Source organism: Apus apus, chromosome 3 (assembly GCF_020740795.1).
Source record: "Apus apus isolate bApuApu2 chromosome 3, bApuApu2.pri.cur, whole genome shotgun sequence".
NCBI lineage: Eukaryota > Metazoa > Chordata > Aves > Apodiformes > Apodidae > Apus > Apus apus.
Window position 1 is genome coordinate 17,436,579 of NC_067284.1, and position 19,046 is coordinate 17,455,624.

General features: G+C 38.4%; 1 protein-coding gene across 1 annotated transcript in view; it reads right to left on the minus strand.

Moving 5' to 3' along the window:
• The window catches only part of CD109 (CD109 molecule), an 83,212-nt gene that overhangs the window by 15,789 nt on the left and 48,377 nt on the right, over positions 1 to 19,046 (minus strand). Inside the window, exons 20-29 of the mRNA XM_051613719.1 lie at positions 16,268 to 16,381; positions 15,837 to 16,055; positions 14,200 to 14,344; positions 13,182 to 13,358; positions 9,063 to 9,144; positions 7,552 to 7,780; positions 6,849 to 7,014; positions 5,696 to 5,886; positions 3,841 to 3,996; positions 3,691 to 3,756 (exon numbers count right to left, since the gene is read on the minus strand). Coding sequence (XP_051469679.1) covers positions 3,691 to 3,756; positions 3,841 to 3,996; positions 5,696 to 5,886; positions 6,849 to 7,014; positions 7,552 to 7,780; positions 9,063 to 9,144; positions 13,182 to 13,358; positions 14,200 to 14,344; positions 15,837 to 16,055; positions 16,268 to 16,381 — 1,545 coding nt within the window. The remainder of the gene's footprint in view (positions 1 to 3,690; positions 3,757 to 3,840; positions 3,997 to 5,695; positions 5,887 to 6,848; positions 7,015 to 7,551; positions 7,781 to 9,062; positions 9,145 to 13,181; positions 13,359 to 14,199; positions 14,345 to 15,836; positions 16,056 to 16,267; positions 16,382 to 19,046) is intronic.

Below are 19,046 nucleotides of genomic sequence, written 5' to 3' on the forward strand. Positions count from 1 at the left end.
CCAGAGAAAGCTAATGAATGGGAATTTACTGCCAATGCAGGATGTCTAAAACCACATATTGAACAGGTCAACCAGCTAGTATTTTCATGGAACAAGTTATCACTATTATGGTCTGACTTTCCTTTCTGATTTCTCAAGACAGTGAAGGAAAAAATATTTTGCACAACATAGTTTAATTAAAGCCTCTTTCCTTATACACTCCTATTTTGGGGACAGAAGGCTATTCCATTTTTTATATATATTAAATAAATTAGAACTATATCAACAAAACAAGCAACTGCATTTCTTCTTAACCCTTTTAAGAAGCAGCTGCCAAAGCTAAAGGCAGAACTGGTCCAGTCTTCTTATACTGCAACCAGTTCTGCTGAGAGGCCCAAACCAAAAGCTAATCTTCTGCATGAGAGAGATGCTTGTAACAGTATCTGACCCAAGCAACTGCATGACATTTCAAAAAAAAAAACATGACTTATTTATAATGCCCTAATCAATGTCTCTTTGCCTATCCTTTTTGCTCTTCAACTAGCAGCACATATGTGCTTCACTGAGGACATGAATTCAATTAAACAACCCCCAGTATTTTTCTGTTCCTTTATGACTACTTCGGATCTACTCAAACTGTAATGAAGAAATATGTGTGCATTTCACAGTGTACATTTTTCAGTACCATCACACTGAATAATATTCAGTCCCTTCCCTAAGTCCAGGAAAAATACATTGAGCGGAAAAAACAGTCATCGTGTTTCAGTAATGAGTAACAGGTGATTCTCAGCTTTTTCCTCATTCCCTCTCTATACATGATCAGAAGATCAAGGAAATGTTGTTCACTTATCCACTTTGCCTATATCCATCCCCCTTGAGTCTGTCCAGCCTCCCCTGCTAATCCTGGACTTCAGCAGCGTTGTCCTTCCAGAAGGCATGGGCCACACCACATTTTTTAGGCATTCACCAAGCCCAGTTCACAGTGCTTCCAGACAGCAGAGAGGTGTTTCTTCAAAGACTTTCAAAAGGCCATCTAGGAAGGTGGGAAGATAGCTTCTTCAACTCCTTTCACGCACCCTAAACTTATAATCATCCTTCCTTTCTTCTTATAGAATCAGTGTCTTACGTCACCCATAGTATATGCCTACATAGTGCAGGGATCAGCTAGGAGACACTGTCGACAGCAGGACCACAAAGCTACAAGTAAATGTCTGCTTTTGCAATTATACTACCCAAAACAAATGCATTTTATGAGATCCTGCAGGGTCAAGAGTGAATGCACTGCCAACTCGTATGCACAGTGAGATTTTTTTTAAAAACAGTAATAACTTTCCTAAGAATCCATTCCGTTGGGAAGGCAGTCTTTTCCATTGAGGGACTCAATCTTGTGTTTTGTGATATTTAAATGAATTACTGTTTTGACATGCTACATTTGGCCACAAAGTGAAATCCCAGAACAGTGAATCTCACCGCTGTGCTTTGGCGGGCCTACCACAATGAAACCCAGCTGAAGAAATGTGATTGCATTGTCATATGCGACCTGATTTATTAAATGCGACCCAGATCTAGCCTGTGTCTGGGGAAAAGAGAAATCTCATTCAAATGGCATCGGTGCTCTTTCTTTTAGAATACCAGATCTGCCAAAGGAAGAAGGAGGAAAGAATTGATCCCAGCAGATTTGGAGAAGCTACTCCAGTGTGTTAAGTACAATATTTTGGATCAAGACACAGCACCTCTGACTCAAAACTGCAGGAAAAAAGGTAAAAGTGCAGTGACCTAAATGAAGACAATAACCTGGCTTTCGTTCCTGAATACCAGTTACTTGGGAACATATTTGTGTGGTCACACAACAAGCCAGGAACTTAAACCATGGTGCTATATACCCCCAAGGAGCCCTCTAATCACGGAGTCAACTACTGGCTATTCCGAGTGGAAGACTTCTGCTCAGACTCCACTGGACATGCTGGTTTGGATGTGAAATTTTCCTGCTGGCAAAAACATAATTGGAACCAATATGCTTCCAAAAAAGGCATTCATTCCAACAAATCCACATCTTCCAGCAAGAAACAATCTGCAGACAAGTTTCTGATTGGCTCGTCTGACAAACTAGTTGATTTAATATCAGGGAGTATTTCTCAACAATTATTAAGGTTAAGTAGTCTTAACTGTTCTGGAGCCCAACTTTGCTACATTCCACATATAAACACACACTGAAACCACAGATGTGTGAACACAAACCTGCTGAGATGTTCATTCCTATCTTGGCCTGCAGGTCTGATCTAAATTATCCTCTGAAACTTCTGAACTTTGTTGTAAACTTCATTTGCACTTCTGGGAATTAATAGACATGGCTCATGATTTACAGCACTGTGGGTTTCGTTGACTGCCTGAATGAATGAGGTGTGTCTCCAGCTGATGTTCACTGCTCACAGGCAGCCATGAACGTTTCTTTGAACAGGTCTTTTATCCCAAAAGATATTTCCCAGCCATCACCATGCTTTTTTATTCCCGAGATGCATAAGAACACTGAAGTCAATGTCAGGTTGGAAGGAACTTGAGATGGAATCGACAGATGGAATGGCATAGAACTCTGAGATGATTAAATGCAGCCTAAGTTCAGCTTTCCCAAGTATAACTAGGAGTCTAGTAGGAACTCTGGTTTTGCAATACACTCAGCAATTATGAGTTTATCTATATACTTCAAACAAATGCCCAGAGACTAATATTTCTGCATTATCCATAGTTTTTCAGAGGTCTTTTCTTTCACCTGTGTGGTTCTAAGCCACTATCAGGGAGAGGAGAGCAGGCAAGAGAGGACCAGTAGTGGCCATATTCAATCAGATTCAATACTGTCCTCTTATGATATTTCTCACAGGGTCAGGGAAAATCTTGGAGGTGGAATCTCTTCAGAACATCTCTGTTATGAGCTAAAAGCAAACAGCTGAAAAGCATAAAAAGGCTATTTACGGTTTGCTAGTTCTAAATACAGTATGTGCTGATCTCAGCTTTATTTGTTTAAATGTAAGTAAAGATGCTTGAATTTATACTACTGAAACACAGTCTTCCAAAGGACAGGCAGAGAGGGGATCAAGATACCTCCTTCCACTCTTTGCCATGCACCCACTTCCAGTTGATGCTAAGCATTTATCACTGTTGGCAGTTTGCAAGATACTTTGACTTCATCTTTCATGCTATTTCAGAAAAGTATAAAAATTGATGGAGAACCTGGCCACAATACTATTTTATATTTAGCTTTTGCACTATTGTTGAATCCTACTTCAATAAAAGGAAAGCAATAACTAGCAGTGTAATCTTCTTCTGTACTCATCTGAGCTTTACCACAGTTCACTGCAGGCTCCTGACAAGGTATTTCAGCCTGGTCCACATGCCCTTTTTTACTGTGACCTTTGTGTCTACAATGTATCACTGCAAGTCCTTTGTCTTGCAAATACACCTTGCATTTTGGCAGGACAGGGCTGTTTAGATATGGCTCTGACCCACAAAAGTGTCTCAGAACTGTCAATCATCCAGCAGTATTTAAAAGACCAAGCCATCAGGTATAAACAATGAATATGTCCATTCTTCAATTAGTAAAATGTTTCAGTACTGATTTAAAACATTTCAAAACATTGTTCTTACTAACACTTTAGAAAGTTCCCAAAATATGTCTTCCTTACAGAGAGCATGTATTTAAAAAGAATAACTGAGTACCTGAAAGACAGCAAATCCTGTTCCCTCTGCTGCCACTGTAATCGTCATTGGTTGTGCAGGGGCAATCTGAAAGAAAGATGAGTAAAACTGCATTTTAAAGTACTTTCAGTCAGCAAACTTTACAATAGTATTCCTTGCTTTCTACAGTACCTCCTTGGTCTGAAGCAGGAAACGATTTTGAGTATCAATTGAAAATAATTCTGGTGTTTCCAAAGAAGGCCCTGTCACTGTTACATCCATTTCTGTTTTGCTTGCAGTAGTGAGAGTTGCAAATAAACTCAGGGCTTGCAGAGCCACCACTGTGTCCTGTTGAGAGAAACAAACCCATCTGAATTAAAACAGAAGAAGCCTGCACAGTGAACTACCTCTGTATAGGCCATGTCTTGGGGAGCTCATGGTCCCTGCACTTTCCCATTTATTGATCATGCTTTTCAGCAGGAAACATTCACAGCTGAAGCATGAGGTGCACGGCTCAGCATGACAATGCTGTATCCAATACACAACCTGAAAAGTTAGGGAATATGGACTCAAGCCAGACTCATAGGCCCCTCTTGCCCAACAATACGGGCTTTGCAGAATTTGCAGCTTTTCCCTACCATTTAAACCTACATTCATATATATGCTATTTTTTTGGTACTAATTGTATGCCTGTACATAAGAAATATGCACATTGTATGCCTAAACATTAAAAGCATTCTAAAGGAAAATCTACTGATTGCAAATTCACAGTAAGCTATACCACATATTGCAGTGAGTTACCATCCTCTAACTTACAAAACATCACATGTGCAACTGATTACTTTCCTCCTTATTGTTTAACAATATATTAAGTTTCTAATGTAATAAACTCATGGAAGGAAATACTCAAAACGTTTTTTTAAGCAATCTTAGAAGTTAACAAACAGTATAGGGTCATTTCCACTAATTAAAAAAGGCATCTAGAGAGACATTGAAGTAATTTTGAAATCAAAATAGTTTAGATTATGGAAGAACAAAAGGATTAAATTAATGTCTTTACTTCAGCCTCAGGGGTAAATGGTACATTGCTGGATCTTCAAACTTTCAAGTAAAAACGGTTTCTGGAGAAGAGAGAAGAGCTTTTTCAACCCATTTAGTGCTTCAATCAGCCTCTTCAAATAATAAGCAAGAATTAACACATTAGGAAAACACTAGAACCTCAGGGGAACCAGGCTGGTTCTTAAATTGCATTATATTTAGTAGAACTAATTTCTCTCAGATTAATATAAACAAAAATTTGAAAATAATGGATAGCCTGTACATCTTGGTACCAGGCAGTATGATGAAATGTGACATTTTACTGTGACCAGCATTTGTAGTTAATTTAAAAGCTAGTTTAAACTAATGCAAGCCAAAGTATTGTATAAATTTTCTGGATGCCAGCACAGCTTACAAGATGTGGTTTCAATAGCGTGGAAACCTCCTGGAGATAATGAAGATCCAAATTTCATGGTCCATCAAAAATCTATGCAATAATGAGGTCAAAGTACATTATTAAGTTAAGATCAACTGCCAACAGAGGCACTAGGTTAGGCTGTTTTTCTAAAACCTACTCCCCTTTCTTTCAGGAGTTTGAGGACCCACATATGGAAAGAATATAAAGAGGCTTCTCTCCTTGGAAATAAAGTATATTTATTATAGTTGCTTGGAAAATCTGATCAATTATTTTTCCTTGGGCATTACTTCTTAATTTAAGATCTTTTGTTATTAATATTTTATATAATCAAGGTGACCCTCTAATTCTGCTTTTTATTATACTTGCCAAAATACTAAAACTAGTAGTTCAGGTTTAAGATGCCAGTGTCACAAAAAATGCCAGCTTGCATGTAACCAAGGCTGTTACAGAAAAAAAAAAAAAAAAAAAAAAATCAGTTGCTATGTAAAAAAAACAAAAGGTCCCTCTTTTCTTTTTCTTTTTTCTTTTTTTTTTTTAATATACTTTGCTCATTTAGAAAGCATAACAAAGCCCCTTGAAGCAAGATATTACCTGAGTAGATGAAAATCCTCCAAGATGATTTCTTTGCTGACTTAACCATTTCATAATAGGGATCCCCTCTGCTAATCTGTCCTGATGGAAGTGTGAGAGCAGAGCATATGCTGCAAGTTCAATATCGATGGACCGTGGCTGCCATGAATCAGAAATCTCAGAAGCAGGTGTTATCCAGAAACGAAATTCTCCTGCAAGAGGAACCAGTAGCAACCTCAGATCCACAGACCAGAGTCTCTGGACTTCAGAGAAAGACAACTAGTCCCTCACATTGATTTCAGTGAACTTTATATTGATCCTTTTGTTGTTAACCTTGAAGTGCTCATGTAAAGGAGCCCTGTGCAATGGCCACCTTGTTGCTGGGGTGCTCCTTTCTCTTCAGGACTAGAAAAGGCATCTCAGGCAGCATGGCTGCTCACTGGGCTCATTCTCTGAAGCCTTCCAAAAAAGTTACTTTCTCCCTTCCCAAAAATGACTTGGTTGGACTTGATGATCTTCAAGGTCCCTTCCAACTAGGATGATCCCATGACTTTCTGAAAGGCCCATGTCAGCAAACATTAATTCCTTCTGATTGTTCAACAGGACTGTTACTATTTTGAGCCAATAACTTCCATTTCTTATACTCCAGAATAGGGAACAAAATTCAGTTGGGTTGAACTTGGAAGGTATGAAATATTGTGAAATTATGGGCCCCTACAGAAAATGCAACAGACCTCTGTATTGTCTCAGAAGGTCCAATTCTTCCACCTCTTAATTCCAATACTTATTTTAACTAATTGCCCCCACACCCAAACCACTTTGGAACAGCTAACCTCATCCATCTCTCTTTAACCAGGCTCATCTTACAAGTGCACAAAATCACATGGGGAAACTGACAAGTTCTTCAACAGTGACATGGTATTCCCATCAGGAACACGGTAATTGAGACTGAAAGGCCTAGCTAGCTTGGTTGTGAACTTATTTATGGACACTTTTCATTCAGCTGTCTTGGAAATTCTTAGTTTATTCACTGTATCACACCCAAAACAGATTTGAATCCATAAGAAGTACTCTTTTAATCTCTAATTATATATGCAGCTATAGATACATGATAGGTATTTTTAAATTTGACAAAAATCCACCTATATAACTGTGCAATATAGCTGTGCAATACCTTGGTGTTCTGCTCTCTGGTTCAGTATACTTAATGCTTCCTTTGCTTTTGTACTTTTTGCCCAAGACAATGCATAGGTCACAAGTGCCAAGGTGTAATTGTCTGAAATGCCTTCTTCTAATTTATCTTCTAGAAAGTTTGTAGCACTCTTTATGGCATAAGCATGCTGGAAATGAAGATCATATTGAAGAATTTACAGTGAATAAAATATATCTTAAAATATTATAATTTAAAACAAACATTTATACAAAACCAGAAAAATTACTATCACCACACTACTACTAAAAATAGGAAAATCTCTTACAGAATCACAGGCACGAATTTCAAAGGCAAGCCTTTTGATCTGGTACTGTCTTTTATGAACGTGAGTAATCTCAATGAAATAAACTGGAATAACTTAATATCACTACGGATAGTTCCCCCCCCAAACTTCTTTGCAAGTTCTTGGACTAAAGCCATGACAATATCCTTGTTAAAAAGTAGCTGTCTTTAGATTTTGCAAAAGTATATAAAATTGAAGGACCTAGGAGCACAACTTCCTATTGTCTAGGATTGATAAACCTACGTACAGTGAAGTTTAACATAATCAGGTTAAATTTTGTCTCTATTCAGATGAACCTCTATTTCCTTAAACTACCAAGTGTTTGCCAGGAGGAAAGACAATTTATTAAGTGCTCCGGTAACTATGCACGAATTCTAATACCTGTTTATCTGGGAATCCGAGGAGGGATGACATGATGTAAGCTGTGAGAGTGACTGGATTATTGGTGCCTCCTTGAAGATCACTGTGTAACACTTTCCCAGGCTCATGAAATTCTCCATTTAATTTCTGATGCCGGACAATCCACTTAGCTGTATCCATGAGTACATCTTGGTCAATATCTATGAACGGACGAGCTTGAAGGAAACATCTTAAAACAAAAGCTGATAACCTTGGGGAAAAGGTTAATCAAATATGACAAAATTAGTAAAGTATTACAGCTTCTTTTGTTTAAGATTATGTAAGAGCAGTGTGATGCACAAAGTGTTCTACACACACCTCTGAAGCACAAAGAAAAATATATGCCTTACCCAGATAAGCAAGTAGACTAAGCTTAATCCTAGAGATCATCCCTTTTGCAGCTGTTATGTTTCAAAAATAAAAACAGAGTATAGACTCCAAGTCTGCTAGCACATGTCTTTATTCAAATGTTACTCTCCTGCGTTCTACTGTTAGGCTAAAGTGGCAAAAATCATGGTTTACAAAGTAATGCAGTTATGAGTGTGACGTGAATTATCACAATTATCCCCATAAAGGTGTCATTGTAACGTTCTTTGTTCTTTTACTCCTCAATAGTCCCAAATTCTGCTTTGATTCCTTTCTTTGCCAAGTGTGTATACATGTAACCCATCACTGCACTATTTAAGTACCAGAGTTGCTGGTACAGATCAATTACCTTCATTTTCCAATTCATCAATACTGAGTCTAAGGCAAATCCTGCTGAAGTCAGTAAAAGATGCTGACTGACTCCAGAAGCAGTGACTCAGTCAGTGACACAGTAAATGGGATGGTTAAAATCAGCAAAGTGTACTGAAATACGTAAGCATATTTAAACAAACTGAACATGGATTAGCTGAATAAAGTGCTGGAACTTGTCTCTGGTATCTATGTAATTTCCACTACTGTGTTCGCTATGCTTCTCGGGGTGAAATTCAGCACTGAAAAGGCTTTTTCAGTTGCATGCACACAGTCAAAAAAAGGAGGTGTAAGAGAGGTAAGCAGGACAAATTTTACTACCAGTAATTCTGTTCACCCCTCAGGAAATGCCTCAGACAGTCTTCAGCCTCCAGTACGGACTGAACTGAGAATCTGTGTGAAGCAGTGCTGATGACATAGCCCTAAATGGTTTCAGTCAACTGCAAGAATAAGTAATTGAATTATTGTTCTTCATTCCTTTGAGAAAAGCAACAGGAAAACTTTCAGACCAAGTTATTCCTCTGGCTAAAATAATTCATCATTCATCTTTTACAAAATTAAAAAGCCTTGCCCTAATAACAGCTTTGACAGCATGTTATCCAGCAGAATGACCTTAGAGTTGGCCTAACCACCTAATGAAAACCAGGCAGAAAGCAAACACAGCTGGAAATTTTTACCAGCCTCACAAAAAATCTTAGTTGCAGGGGAAATATCTAAAATATTCAAATTCCACAGTGGAATTTGGCAGAACTACTTACCATGTGCTCCCAGAGGGATCTTCATTTCCAAAGGCACTAAAAGAGCCATCATCCCTCTGGAAAAGCAGCTCTCTCTGGTAGCCTGAAGTGGAAAAGCAGAGACAGGTATTGAACACATTCCTCTCATGCAGGTTCCAGCACAAACTTTCTGCTGACATGAAGCGAGGCACTTTCTAAGGTTGAGAAGGGCAGAAATTGAGCTCATTTTGTATCTCCCAAACATGCAGGAACACACAAAACTGCTCAGATGATGATGAGAAAATGGGGAACAGTAACACAAAGGATCTACCTACAAAAGCTCATCTGCCACTCAAACATGACAGCACAGTGCAGACAGACATGCTACAACATAACTCAGTGGCTCCAGAAGCACAGCAGTAGCAGCTATAGTGCAGTGCTTCATGGCTTTGGGGAGCTGGTGTTGTGTTCCTACAGAAATGCTCTATCTTTCCAGCAGAAGGAAGGACAAGCAAAAATAAACTATTTTCCAAATGGAAGGGCAAGGGTAAAGCAAAGCCACAAATGCTGCTCAAACCCAGACACTTTCAGGAACTTGCTTTTGCCAATTCAAATGGACTGGCTATCAGGAAAAGTCTGCTGGAAGAGGCTGCTCTGAAACTAGTGAAAAATTTAAAAAGACCTAAAGATCCTGAAATCATAAGAAGGATCCATTTAAAATGTACCCAAAGATTTTTCAGTTTCCAGAACAAGTGCATCTTTCCCCTGACTCTTGAACATCTATAAAAAAAGGGTCTCAAGGGCTCACTAGCTGCTTATGACCACCAGCAGCATCCTCACGATGGCTGACTTCAGTGCAGATTCAATGTTAGAAGTAAGAGCTTCTGATGAGATGCTACTCACTGCAGTTTCTGATGTCTAAAGTCTTCCTTCCTATACATTTTGCTTGCCATTTGGGTATACAGAGCAATAATTGTATCTACTTATAACATTTCAGAAGACATCTTTCTCTTCCCTCCACCTTGTCTTTTCCTTGCCTTTACTATTTAGATTATTATAATTGACAAAGTGTATTCATTAGTCTAACACCTGACAGAAAAAGACACAATATTGAACCATCCAGACAGAAGGAGAATCCTCAAACAACTATCATAAAGTCCTACACAAACAAATAACACTTACAAATACACCCTGGGAGGTCCATCCAACTAGAACCATTCCCGTATAATATGTTCCTTGCTTTCACTGATTAAATGATTAATCACTCACTTACATACTATTCTGAATTTAGGTACGTAGTGAGTGAACCAAAGACTTAATTGCTGAGGAACAAATGGCCTGGTTCCTTTGTCTAAGACAGAGTGCAAGACAAAATCCTAGTAAGGCTCCCTATATAAGAGGAGGGATAAATATGTGAATCTGAACTGCTACATTATACCATTGCACCTTACCATATGAACTCTTATCCTAGTGACATCAGGTTTATTTTTTGTCTCTTTAAAGAGTTTTGAAATTGTAATTTCCACTTAAACATAAGGGGTTTAAAATGCATTTAGCACAACTGCAGTGGTTAACTGGATGATTAAAACTGGTGAATCTTTCCCATACAGACAAATCTCTCATCTCAGTTAATGATCTTGAGGAGTCAAGCACTCTTGAGTGGGAGGAAAAAAGAAGGAATAAGTGGCATTTCACACCAAGAAAGACAAAAGTCACTATCTGAGATTAAGCCTTGAAATACTGTGCTATGATGAACATGAATGTATATATATAAAAAAGTAGATTTCTTCTTCTTCAGACATATCTGACTGCAAGTCAGAAAACTGAAGTCTTCTCCTTCTTAGCAGAAGCAGCAATATACAGCAATAAGTATTATAATCACGACCCTGCTAGTAGTGTAAAATCACTAAACTAAGACCAACGCCCTTCTTAACCATGACTGCTGAGCAGCCCTTAGACAGGAATAAATTTATCTCAGAATTTTTTAAGATTGGGAGGGATCAGAAAGATGAGCAGAACCCCAGGCAGGACAGAGTGATCACTCAGCTACTTCCTACAGTCTGCTTGCCTTCTTTCCAACACCAACCCTGTGCAGTCACGCAAAAGTCTCCAGACACCAGCGTATCCAATGGGAGAGCCTGCAGAAAGGCTGGAACAGAAGACCTGGGGGGTGTGAACCCCCATGTTCACTCCAACAGACACTCAGTCAGACATGAAAAATGATACTTCAAATGTCAACACATACAAGTGGAAAGCAAGGAAAAGAAGGATCCTATTATGAAGTTGTACTCCCACTAGTATCCCAGAGGACTGGCTGGAACCCAAGAGATGTAGGCTGAGCAAGGGGGAAAGAGCAGTGCCTCAGGATGGAAAGGACTTCAGAAATATGTGAGACTATAGGGTCTCACATTTCAAACAGCTTGGAAAAACTACTCAAAAGTCATTGCTTGCCTTGGGTCTAGCACCAAAGTTTTCAGACCAGCCAGGGTTGGGGTTTTTTTTATTTCTGAAGAGAAGAGATTTCAAGGTGGGATCTGTCATTCTCACAACTGAAGGAATTCCTTCGAAAGGCAACTTTTATTTTGCTTTGCCTTTGTTAAAATCTGCTAAAAGGAAGTTCATATAGCAGTTTCTGCTAGCTATATGATCTCTTCTTCTCACAAGCATTTAGCCTTAACATTAATTATATTTACTCCAGATTACGAGGTCACTTTTTCAATATTTAATGAACCAAGACATGAATTAAAGTGTGTTTTAAATTAAACTTCATGACAACTCTTTCAAAAACCGAGCTTCTAAAAGTTACATTTCAAACTAAAGATAAATTTTAAGATTACACTTCAAAAAAATCAGCGCAACAAATGAAATCAAATTTTAAAGTAAAATAAATTAGGTTTTTTAGATTGTGGTTCTTTTTCATCTTAAGATTACATGTATTTCAGCATACTGAAATATTCTGGCCACTGCAATGTTAAAAACTTGTCAATTCAAATCCCCAGGAACACATTAAGTAACACAAAGCTTTGCATATAGTGACTTTTAACCCTATATTTTCACTTCCTTTGAAAAAACTTTAATAAATCTCAAACTGGAAAATTTCAGAAAATTATGGTATCACAACTCAGGCTTCAAATACTGGTATATTGCTTACAAACTTCTGAGCAGCTTTTTAAATAACACCTTCCCCCTCTCCCCTTAAGTTTTCAATTAGACCATATAAGAGAAAGGGTGTAAAAAAATAATTTCAATGCTTTTGACAGAAAATTGGGATCTTGATGAAAGGAAGATTTATTTTGAGTAGTGTCTTTTCAAAGGGAAATGTCAACAACTTAAAAAAAAAAAAAAAGGAACACCAAAAAGAAATCACTTAAAGACTTATAGAAAGTAAACAAAATTTTAAAATGCCACCATGGTGTGTTATTAAGGGCAGAGTTCACATGAGGATGGTCTCACTCCTCTCTCTGAACATGCAGACTGACCTGGTGAGCGTGGTACCTCACAGTTAGACTGTCTGATCCAAAAGGCACAGAGAAGCATAGTGCAACTATGTTCTCCACACTCTGTGATGCCTTGGGGTATTTACCCATTAAAATATACAACAGTTTCCAAGTAAATTTTTCCAGCTTTTCTTTTCCAGCACAAACTTCACTTCTGACCAAAGCTAAAACTTGGGTGGGCAAAAGCCAACCACCAGAGCAAATGCCATTCCTTGAGCTCTACAAGGACATGGCAGGATGAGGATGGTGTCACTGAAGACAGATCCACATGTGGGATGAATATGGTTCACACTGACCAGTGACTAATGTTCCACTTCTGTGCCTCAAAAAGAGGTAAAAAATGTTTGCTCACACCATTTCATCAAAGAGGAGGTAACAACCACGAAGGAACCATATAAATTACCTTCTAAACCACAATTTTCCTCTGAAAATCAACCTCATGTTTTTTCTAAGCAAACTTGGTCTGGGAAACAAAATTGTTTGCTCTTTCATTCTGTCAGCCCAGATGAAAGAAGAAAAGATAGAGGGGGGATGGGCTTTTCTTCCAGTTCTCATGACACTAACTGAGTAGTACTTCAAAAACCAACTGCAAAGTCAGCCACAGATATCTTTTACTAGTGAGAGTTCTTAAAAATCTTAACATCTTTCTTTTAATCATACAGACCTTTTCTCATAAATGATACAGCTTTTGATTTAATATCCTCTCTCAGCTGCCTGGTTTTAGTCAGGTATTGCAAAACATAAACATTTGGAGCAAAATTGATCATATTCTGTTCACCACAGCCGTAAGGCATCTTAATCAATGATGACAAACCATTGATAGAAGGTCCAAGTAAATCACCTGAAAGACAAATTTTAAAGAAAATAAATTAAAGCCTAAGGCAAATAAATGCACACCTAACACATAAAGGGTGGTATCATCTAACCTGGAAGAAAATATATTTGGAACATTTGCACTAAACACCTCTAACTGGGCAGAAAACTGCATTAAATATGCATTCATCTTCTGATGAGCTGTGTGTGCACTGACCCACTGTTGTGTCAACCATTGTTCCCACAAGGAACAACAACCAGTCAAGTTTTAGGTTATTCTGCAGGCAAGTAGAACTAAGACAGGACACTAGCAAACTTTGCAGGACCTTCCTTATTAAAATCCAACTTCCTTTCTAACTCTGAAAAAGGATAGTCAATTCCATAATATAATAAACTAAATAAAAGGAATAATACACTCCAGCTATCAAGTCTTCCTATGCTTAGTCCAATGCATGATGATAAATGATTTTGAATTAATGACTCAACCTATTAATATAGTGATTAAATAAAAGTTAATGCAGTTTCCTAAAAATCTATAAAGTCACTGCCACACTGGGCAAAATCTTGTGACAGTCCTTCAGAAGGGACTCTAAAGAAAAGCTCTGCAAATCCTGCTAGGGTGGCTCAGGTTATGTATTACACACCAGCCTCCTTGCTTTGATTGACAGTCTGCTACTTCTAGTGACTACTGGCAACTGCTTTGCTCTTTAAAAACCACCTCTGCCTGCAGTGCAGAAGATGCCAGCAACTGGATTATGGACACAGATATACTGAGTTCAACAAAAGCCTAGCAAGCAAGAAACTATTTTAAAAAATATACAGCTGACCAGCAAACAATAAAGATGGAAACAGAATAAAATAATTCTTACCAACAGCAGTGACCTGCACTCTCTCACTGCCGCTTACAACATCAGACGGAAAAGTGAAATCCAAAGTTTTTGACGTTGCTTGTGGTGTATTCCCAGTTAAATCCAATAGGACTGTCTGAGAATATGTCTGTTCCAATCCTTCAGCCTATCAAAATAAATACAGGATTACTGTAATCTTCAACACTGTTGGGTTGCTTTTAGGACTGGGGTTGTGTGCTTACTGTACTGGGGGATCTAATCCAGTCAGGTCTTTTGTGCTGCTTGCTAACACATCAAGAACCTGAGCTATCAGCCCATCCAAACTGACATAGAAATGTTTTTCTTAGAAAGACCTACCTCCACTATTTGCTTCTTGAGACCACCTGTAAATCACAAAAAGACAGCCACAAAGTCAAAGAGAGCACCTCTGCTTTCAGTGAGCTCCATGCCAAGCACAGAGCTCCATGGCAGAGCACATGCCAAGGGGAGAGGTGGAACCTTTCGTGCTGTCTGCAATCCTACAGCCTGTCATACAAGAAGGACTTAAACTGAAGTTAGGTACAGGACTATAAATATTCATTTCCTCATGCTTTCAAAACCCCTCGAGAAAAATTGTCCTTAGTCCAAAAAGCTTTTGTCCCCTTCTGCACAACTGACCTTCTACAAAAAAGGGCAGTAAGTGGCTCCACTCGAAAACAGCTCACAGACCTGCAGGACAGTGGTCCAAGGACAGGCTAAGAGAGCTGGGGCTGCTCAGCCTGGATAAGATAAGGCCTGGAGGATCTCTTAAATATGTATAAACACCTGGAGGGAGGGTGTAAAGAAGATGGAGCCAGGCTCTTCTCAGTGGTGCCCAGCAGCAGAACAGGAGGCAACACATACAAATTCCAATAAAGGGAATTCCTTTTACACATAAAAAAATACTTCTTTTTTTAACTGTAAGGGTGTTCAAACACTGGAATAAGCTGCCCAGAGAAACTGTGAAGTCCCTGTTTGTGGGGATATGAAAAAACCTGACTGTACATGGTTCTGAGCATCCCGCTGTGGTTGATCCTGCCCTGAGCAGGAAGGTTGGTATTCCCATCCAGCCTCAACTATTCTTTTATTCTATGATCTTCAGCATTTATTTTAGGATGAAATGTACAAGTGTCTACCACCTTCCACTGAAATGCTATGTAACATGAATCAGATGATTCAAGTTATGAAAGTCTTATCAGTTTCTGCTTTATCAGAAAGTCTGGGGGCTTAATTACCACCACTAGCAAAATACTGACATGTTAATATAAAATAGGCTTTTAACTAAAGCTAGGTGTATGGCAAAATGGTTTGCAACTCTCCATAATTTGGTCCACTCTCCACTATTAAGCTAGCTGCAGCACCAGGGGTTCACTGATGTGCAAATAGGTTTCACCTTGCTTTCAGAAGCATTTGAAACACTGTCTGTTGTAGAACAGATCTGTGTGTTCATTCCTGGAAGACTATCTGAAGAATTTTAAAGGAGAAATTATTTTAAATTATTTACTTAAAGCCACCTGATCTGAAACCAATCTTACAGAGCAAGAGGCAGACAAGCAAACTGCTTTGCCTTTTTGCTGCACTCTGTGTCTGCTTTAGGGAACCATTTATTTCAGGAAAAAGCCAAGCTGCAGACTGTTTACCTTTACTAAAACTTTCTGGATGACAGCATCAGCAGCAGTAGATGATATTGCTGTCACTTTGATGGGAATCTCTCCCAGTTGTTTTGGTTTGATTGGAAATTGAACAGTTTTCCCATCTTCACTTGGTACAGATATAGACTGTTGATTTTCTGTAGCATTTATTTCATTGGATGTTAGAATAATTTCAAAAGCATCATTCATATCCAGGATCACAGTAACCTGTAAATACAGTAACATTTGCAAGACAAAGTGTTAATTTTGAAAAATCACTTTCATAAGCTGCCACCTTTTTTTTCTGCATAGAGAAATGGTTTTATGGTTCGCCCACTAAAGAAAATAATAAAGTTCTCACACAAGAAAGATGTGATCTCCACCAGTGATGAAACCCTGCAGTGTGTAGTAACATTCAAGTAGAGAGACTGTTATCTTACCTGAGCTTCTTCTTTTAAATAATTGAAGATGTTCACCTCCAAAACAAACTCCTCTCCTCTGATGACAGAGTATGGAAGGTTCAGGAAAATGAAGAAAGGTTGAAAAGCTTCTAGCTGCAAAACAAAACCGGTAGTGAACCCCTAAAATCAGATGCCAGCAAGAAAATTACTACACAACTTGTCTTCTGATCACTTCTAAATTCAGATGACAGAGTACTTGTACTCTACAGTTAACAAAATGTGTTACTGGAGGGCTGAAGCAGAAGCCAAAGTTGCTTCTGGTGCTTAGCACCTTTGTGGGATCTCAGCGGCACCACTCCAGTGAGAGCTGCTGACAGCTTTGACATGGCATGTTCCAGCACCTGAAGTGGGACTAAGAGTCTGTCATTCAGTAAGTCTGGAAGCTGTGTTCTGTCCTGAGATCCCATTAAAGCAACTTTAAACTGTTTTGGGTGCATAAGTAACAGATGATTAAGAATCTGTTGGTTGCCCTGTCAATACTGAAACACGTATTGAATACAAAGTAACTAACTTTCCCCAATTCTGTAATTCACCAACACAAGAATTAGGTGTTTTTTTTTAAGATTAATCTCAGCATAAAATCTTTAGTTTTATTTCTAAAATTACATCTTTTCTTAATTAAAAGAAAAACTGCAGAAATATAGGACCATGCAGTTACTTTTATCTGTGAACAGAGGTTTCTGGATGAAAACTTGGCTCTAAGGAGTCAGTGGTAAGCTCTCATCAAGCTGAATGGGATCAGAATTTCCCTGCTTATGAACATCTGTACAATAAGAATAAGCATGGTATTCTTCATTACTGAAATGTCAACTAAAAATGGTTTTAATTTGGTTTTCATTTAAAAAATTCTTCCAAGTGCTTTGAGTTTCAGATTGAAAACACCCTCTGATTTCTTTCTAGCTATCAAACGTTTCAATGTTTGTTGGGTTTTATTTTAAAATATGAAAAGTTACTTGCTGAATCCTTCAGTATAAAATCTTTTTAGGTATTAGACACTGAAGAAGTTCTGATGGAGCATTTTTGGTTAGTTCTTAGTTGAGATTAACTTTAGGTATGTACCTATTTTCTTTACCTTTTTTGTTTTACTTTTCTCTAAAACTCTTGCAATACTAAACTCTACACTTATAAATACCCTGATACATTACAATAAAATATGATAGGATAAAATTATTTACACTATGTGTAGAAGTCAAATAAAAACAAGATGCAAAGAAATAAATTACATTAAGCACACAGATGTCATTTATTTATTTTCCCATTACAGTTTTCATGCATTTCTTTTCTTTGCAACTCTGTATGGTACTGATTAATGTGTTTCAGACATATGGAACTCCAAACACAATCTAAACAGCCCAACAAGGGTGAAGGACTTAACAGTGCATGTGGGTGATTACAGTTAAATAATAATCTCAACATCTGCTCTGCTTGCAGCCTTCTCTAATTTGAGGATGAGAGGCCAAGTATAGATTTTCATACAGTTTGAATCAGAAAGTGATTCCTCTTTCTGTCCCATCTCTGCCAAGCCAAGTGAAAGAAATGAAAATAATGATTCCAGTCTCAAAGGAGCCTCAGCCACAAAATCCAGATCAAGCTCCAAATTCTGTGGAGTTATGACCAGGACGTTCAAAGCACATGTTCTGTGTCTGGTGTAGCAGCCAGCTATGGAATCTGGACCTAGATCTTGGTTTGGATTCCAAAAGTTGCCCCTCCCCAGGAACTGAAGGGCATAGGAACTTAAAAATGGTTGTCTCCAAGCTGTGCTTGCACTAGGCCAAGCATCAAGTTGGAAATCTATGACTCAGTACTGCACTGTTTCAGCCTTTCTAACCTTAGGCACTTAAGTCGAGTTGTCTCAGTTAGAAACACATTTTCTCTGGGACTTTTACACAATTACTGGAAGGAGATAACTACCTTTAGAGGAGTATTTAATGTATATAATACTAGTTAATGAGACTTCAAAAAGTAATTCATATTTTAAACTGGCTTAATAACTCTAAATAGCTGTTTCCATTAATACAGAGTGAACCTACAACTGCACATGTATGTTTGGAATCTCAGGTTAGAAATCTAATGTGAGGAATGCTGAATTTAGCTTAAATCCCTAAACTACTTGAACACTTGGAAGAACAAGAGCATCAGGAGTCAGGAAACTGGAAGAAAGAAGCATCTCATCCATTGGCTGTCAGTGCTCAGTGTGCTCCTCAAGCTGATTCCTAAAAAGCAGCACCTATGGTTGGTCCAAGACTGGTTTTGACAGTTAAATGAAAGCAAAGTGAGATTTTAGCCTTTAAACAATTATGCCATCCTCCCTCCTGGGCTTAAATGTTAAGAGGAACAGCACAGTGCCATGATCTTTCCAGCAGACAACATGCCTCTCCCATCACAGCCACCTCTTCCCAGCTACACAGTGCAAACCTCCCTGCATGCACTATCAATTCATGCAAAGCCCTCATGGCAGAGGCAAGAAAACATGGAAATATAATGTCCTCAGGCAGTCATTCCCCCTTTCTACATTGGAAGATTCTAAAGTGGGCACATTTGGGAAGTGCTCTAACAAAACAACTGCTCCAACAGAAGTAGGCACCCAAGTATCTGCGTAATGTCTGAGATATTTATGTGAGCAGGAAGAGGAGGCAGATACAATATCTACAGTATCAGTATTCAGTGATTATGCATTCTTTATAGTTTGAAAACACACAGCCTCTCAATCACTTTATTACTGTAAGGGGATGGCTGCTGTTAGAACTAAAATCCAGCT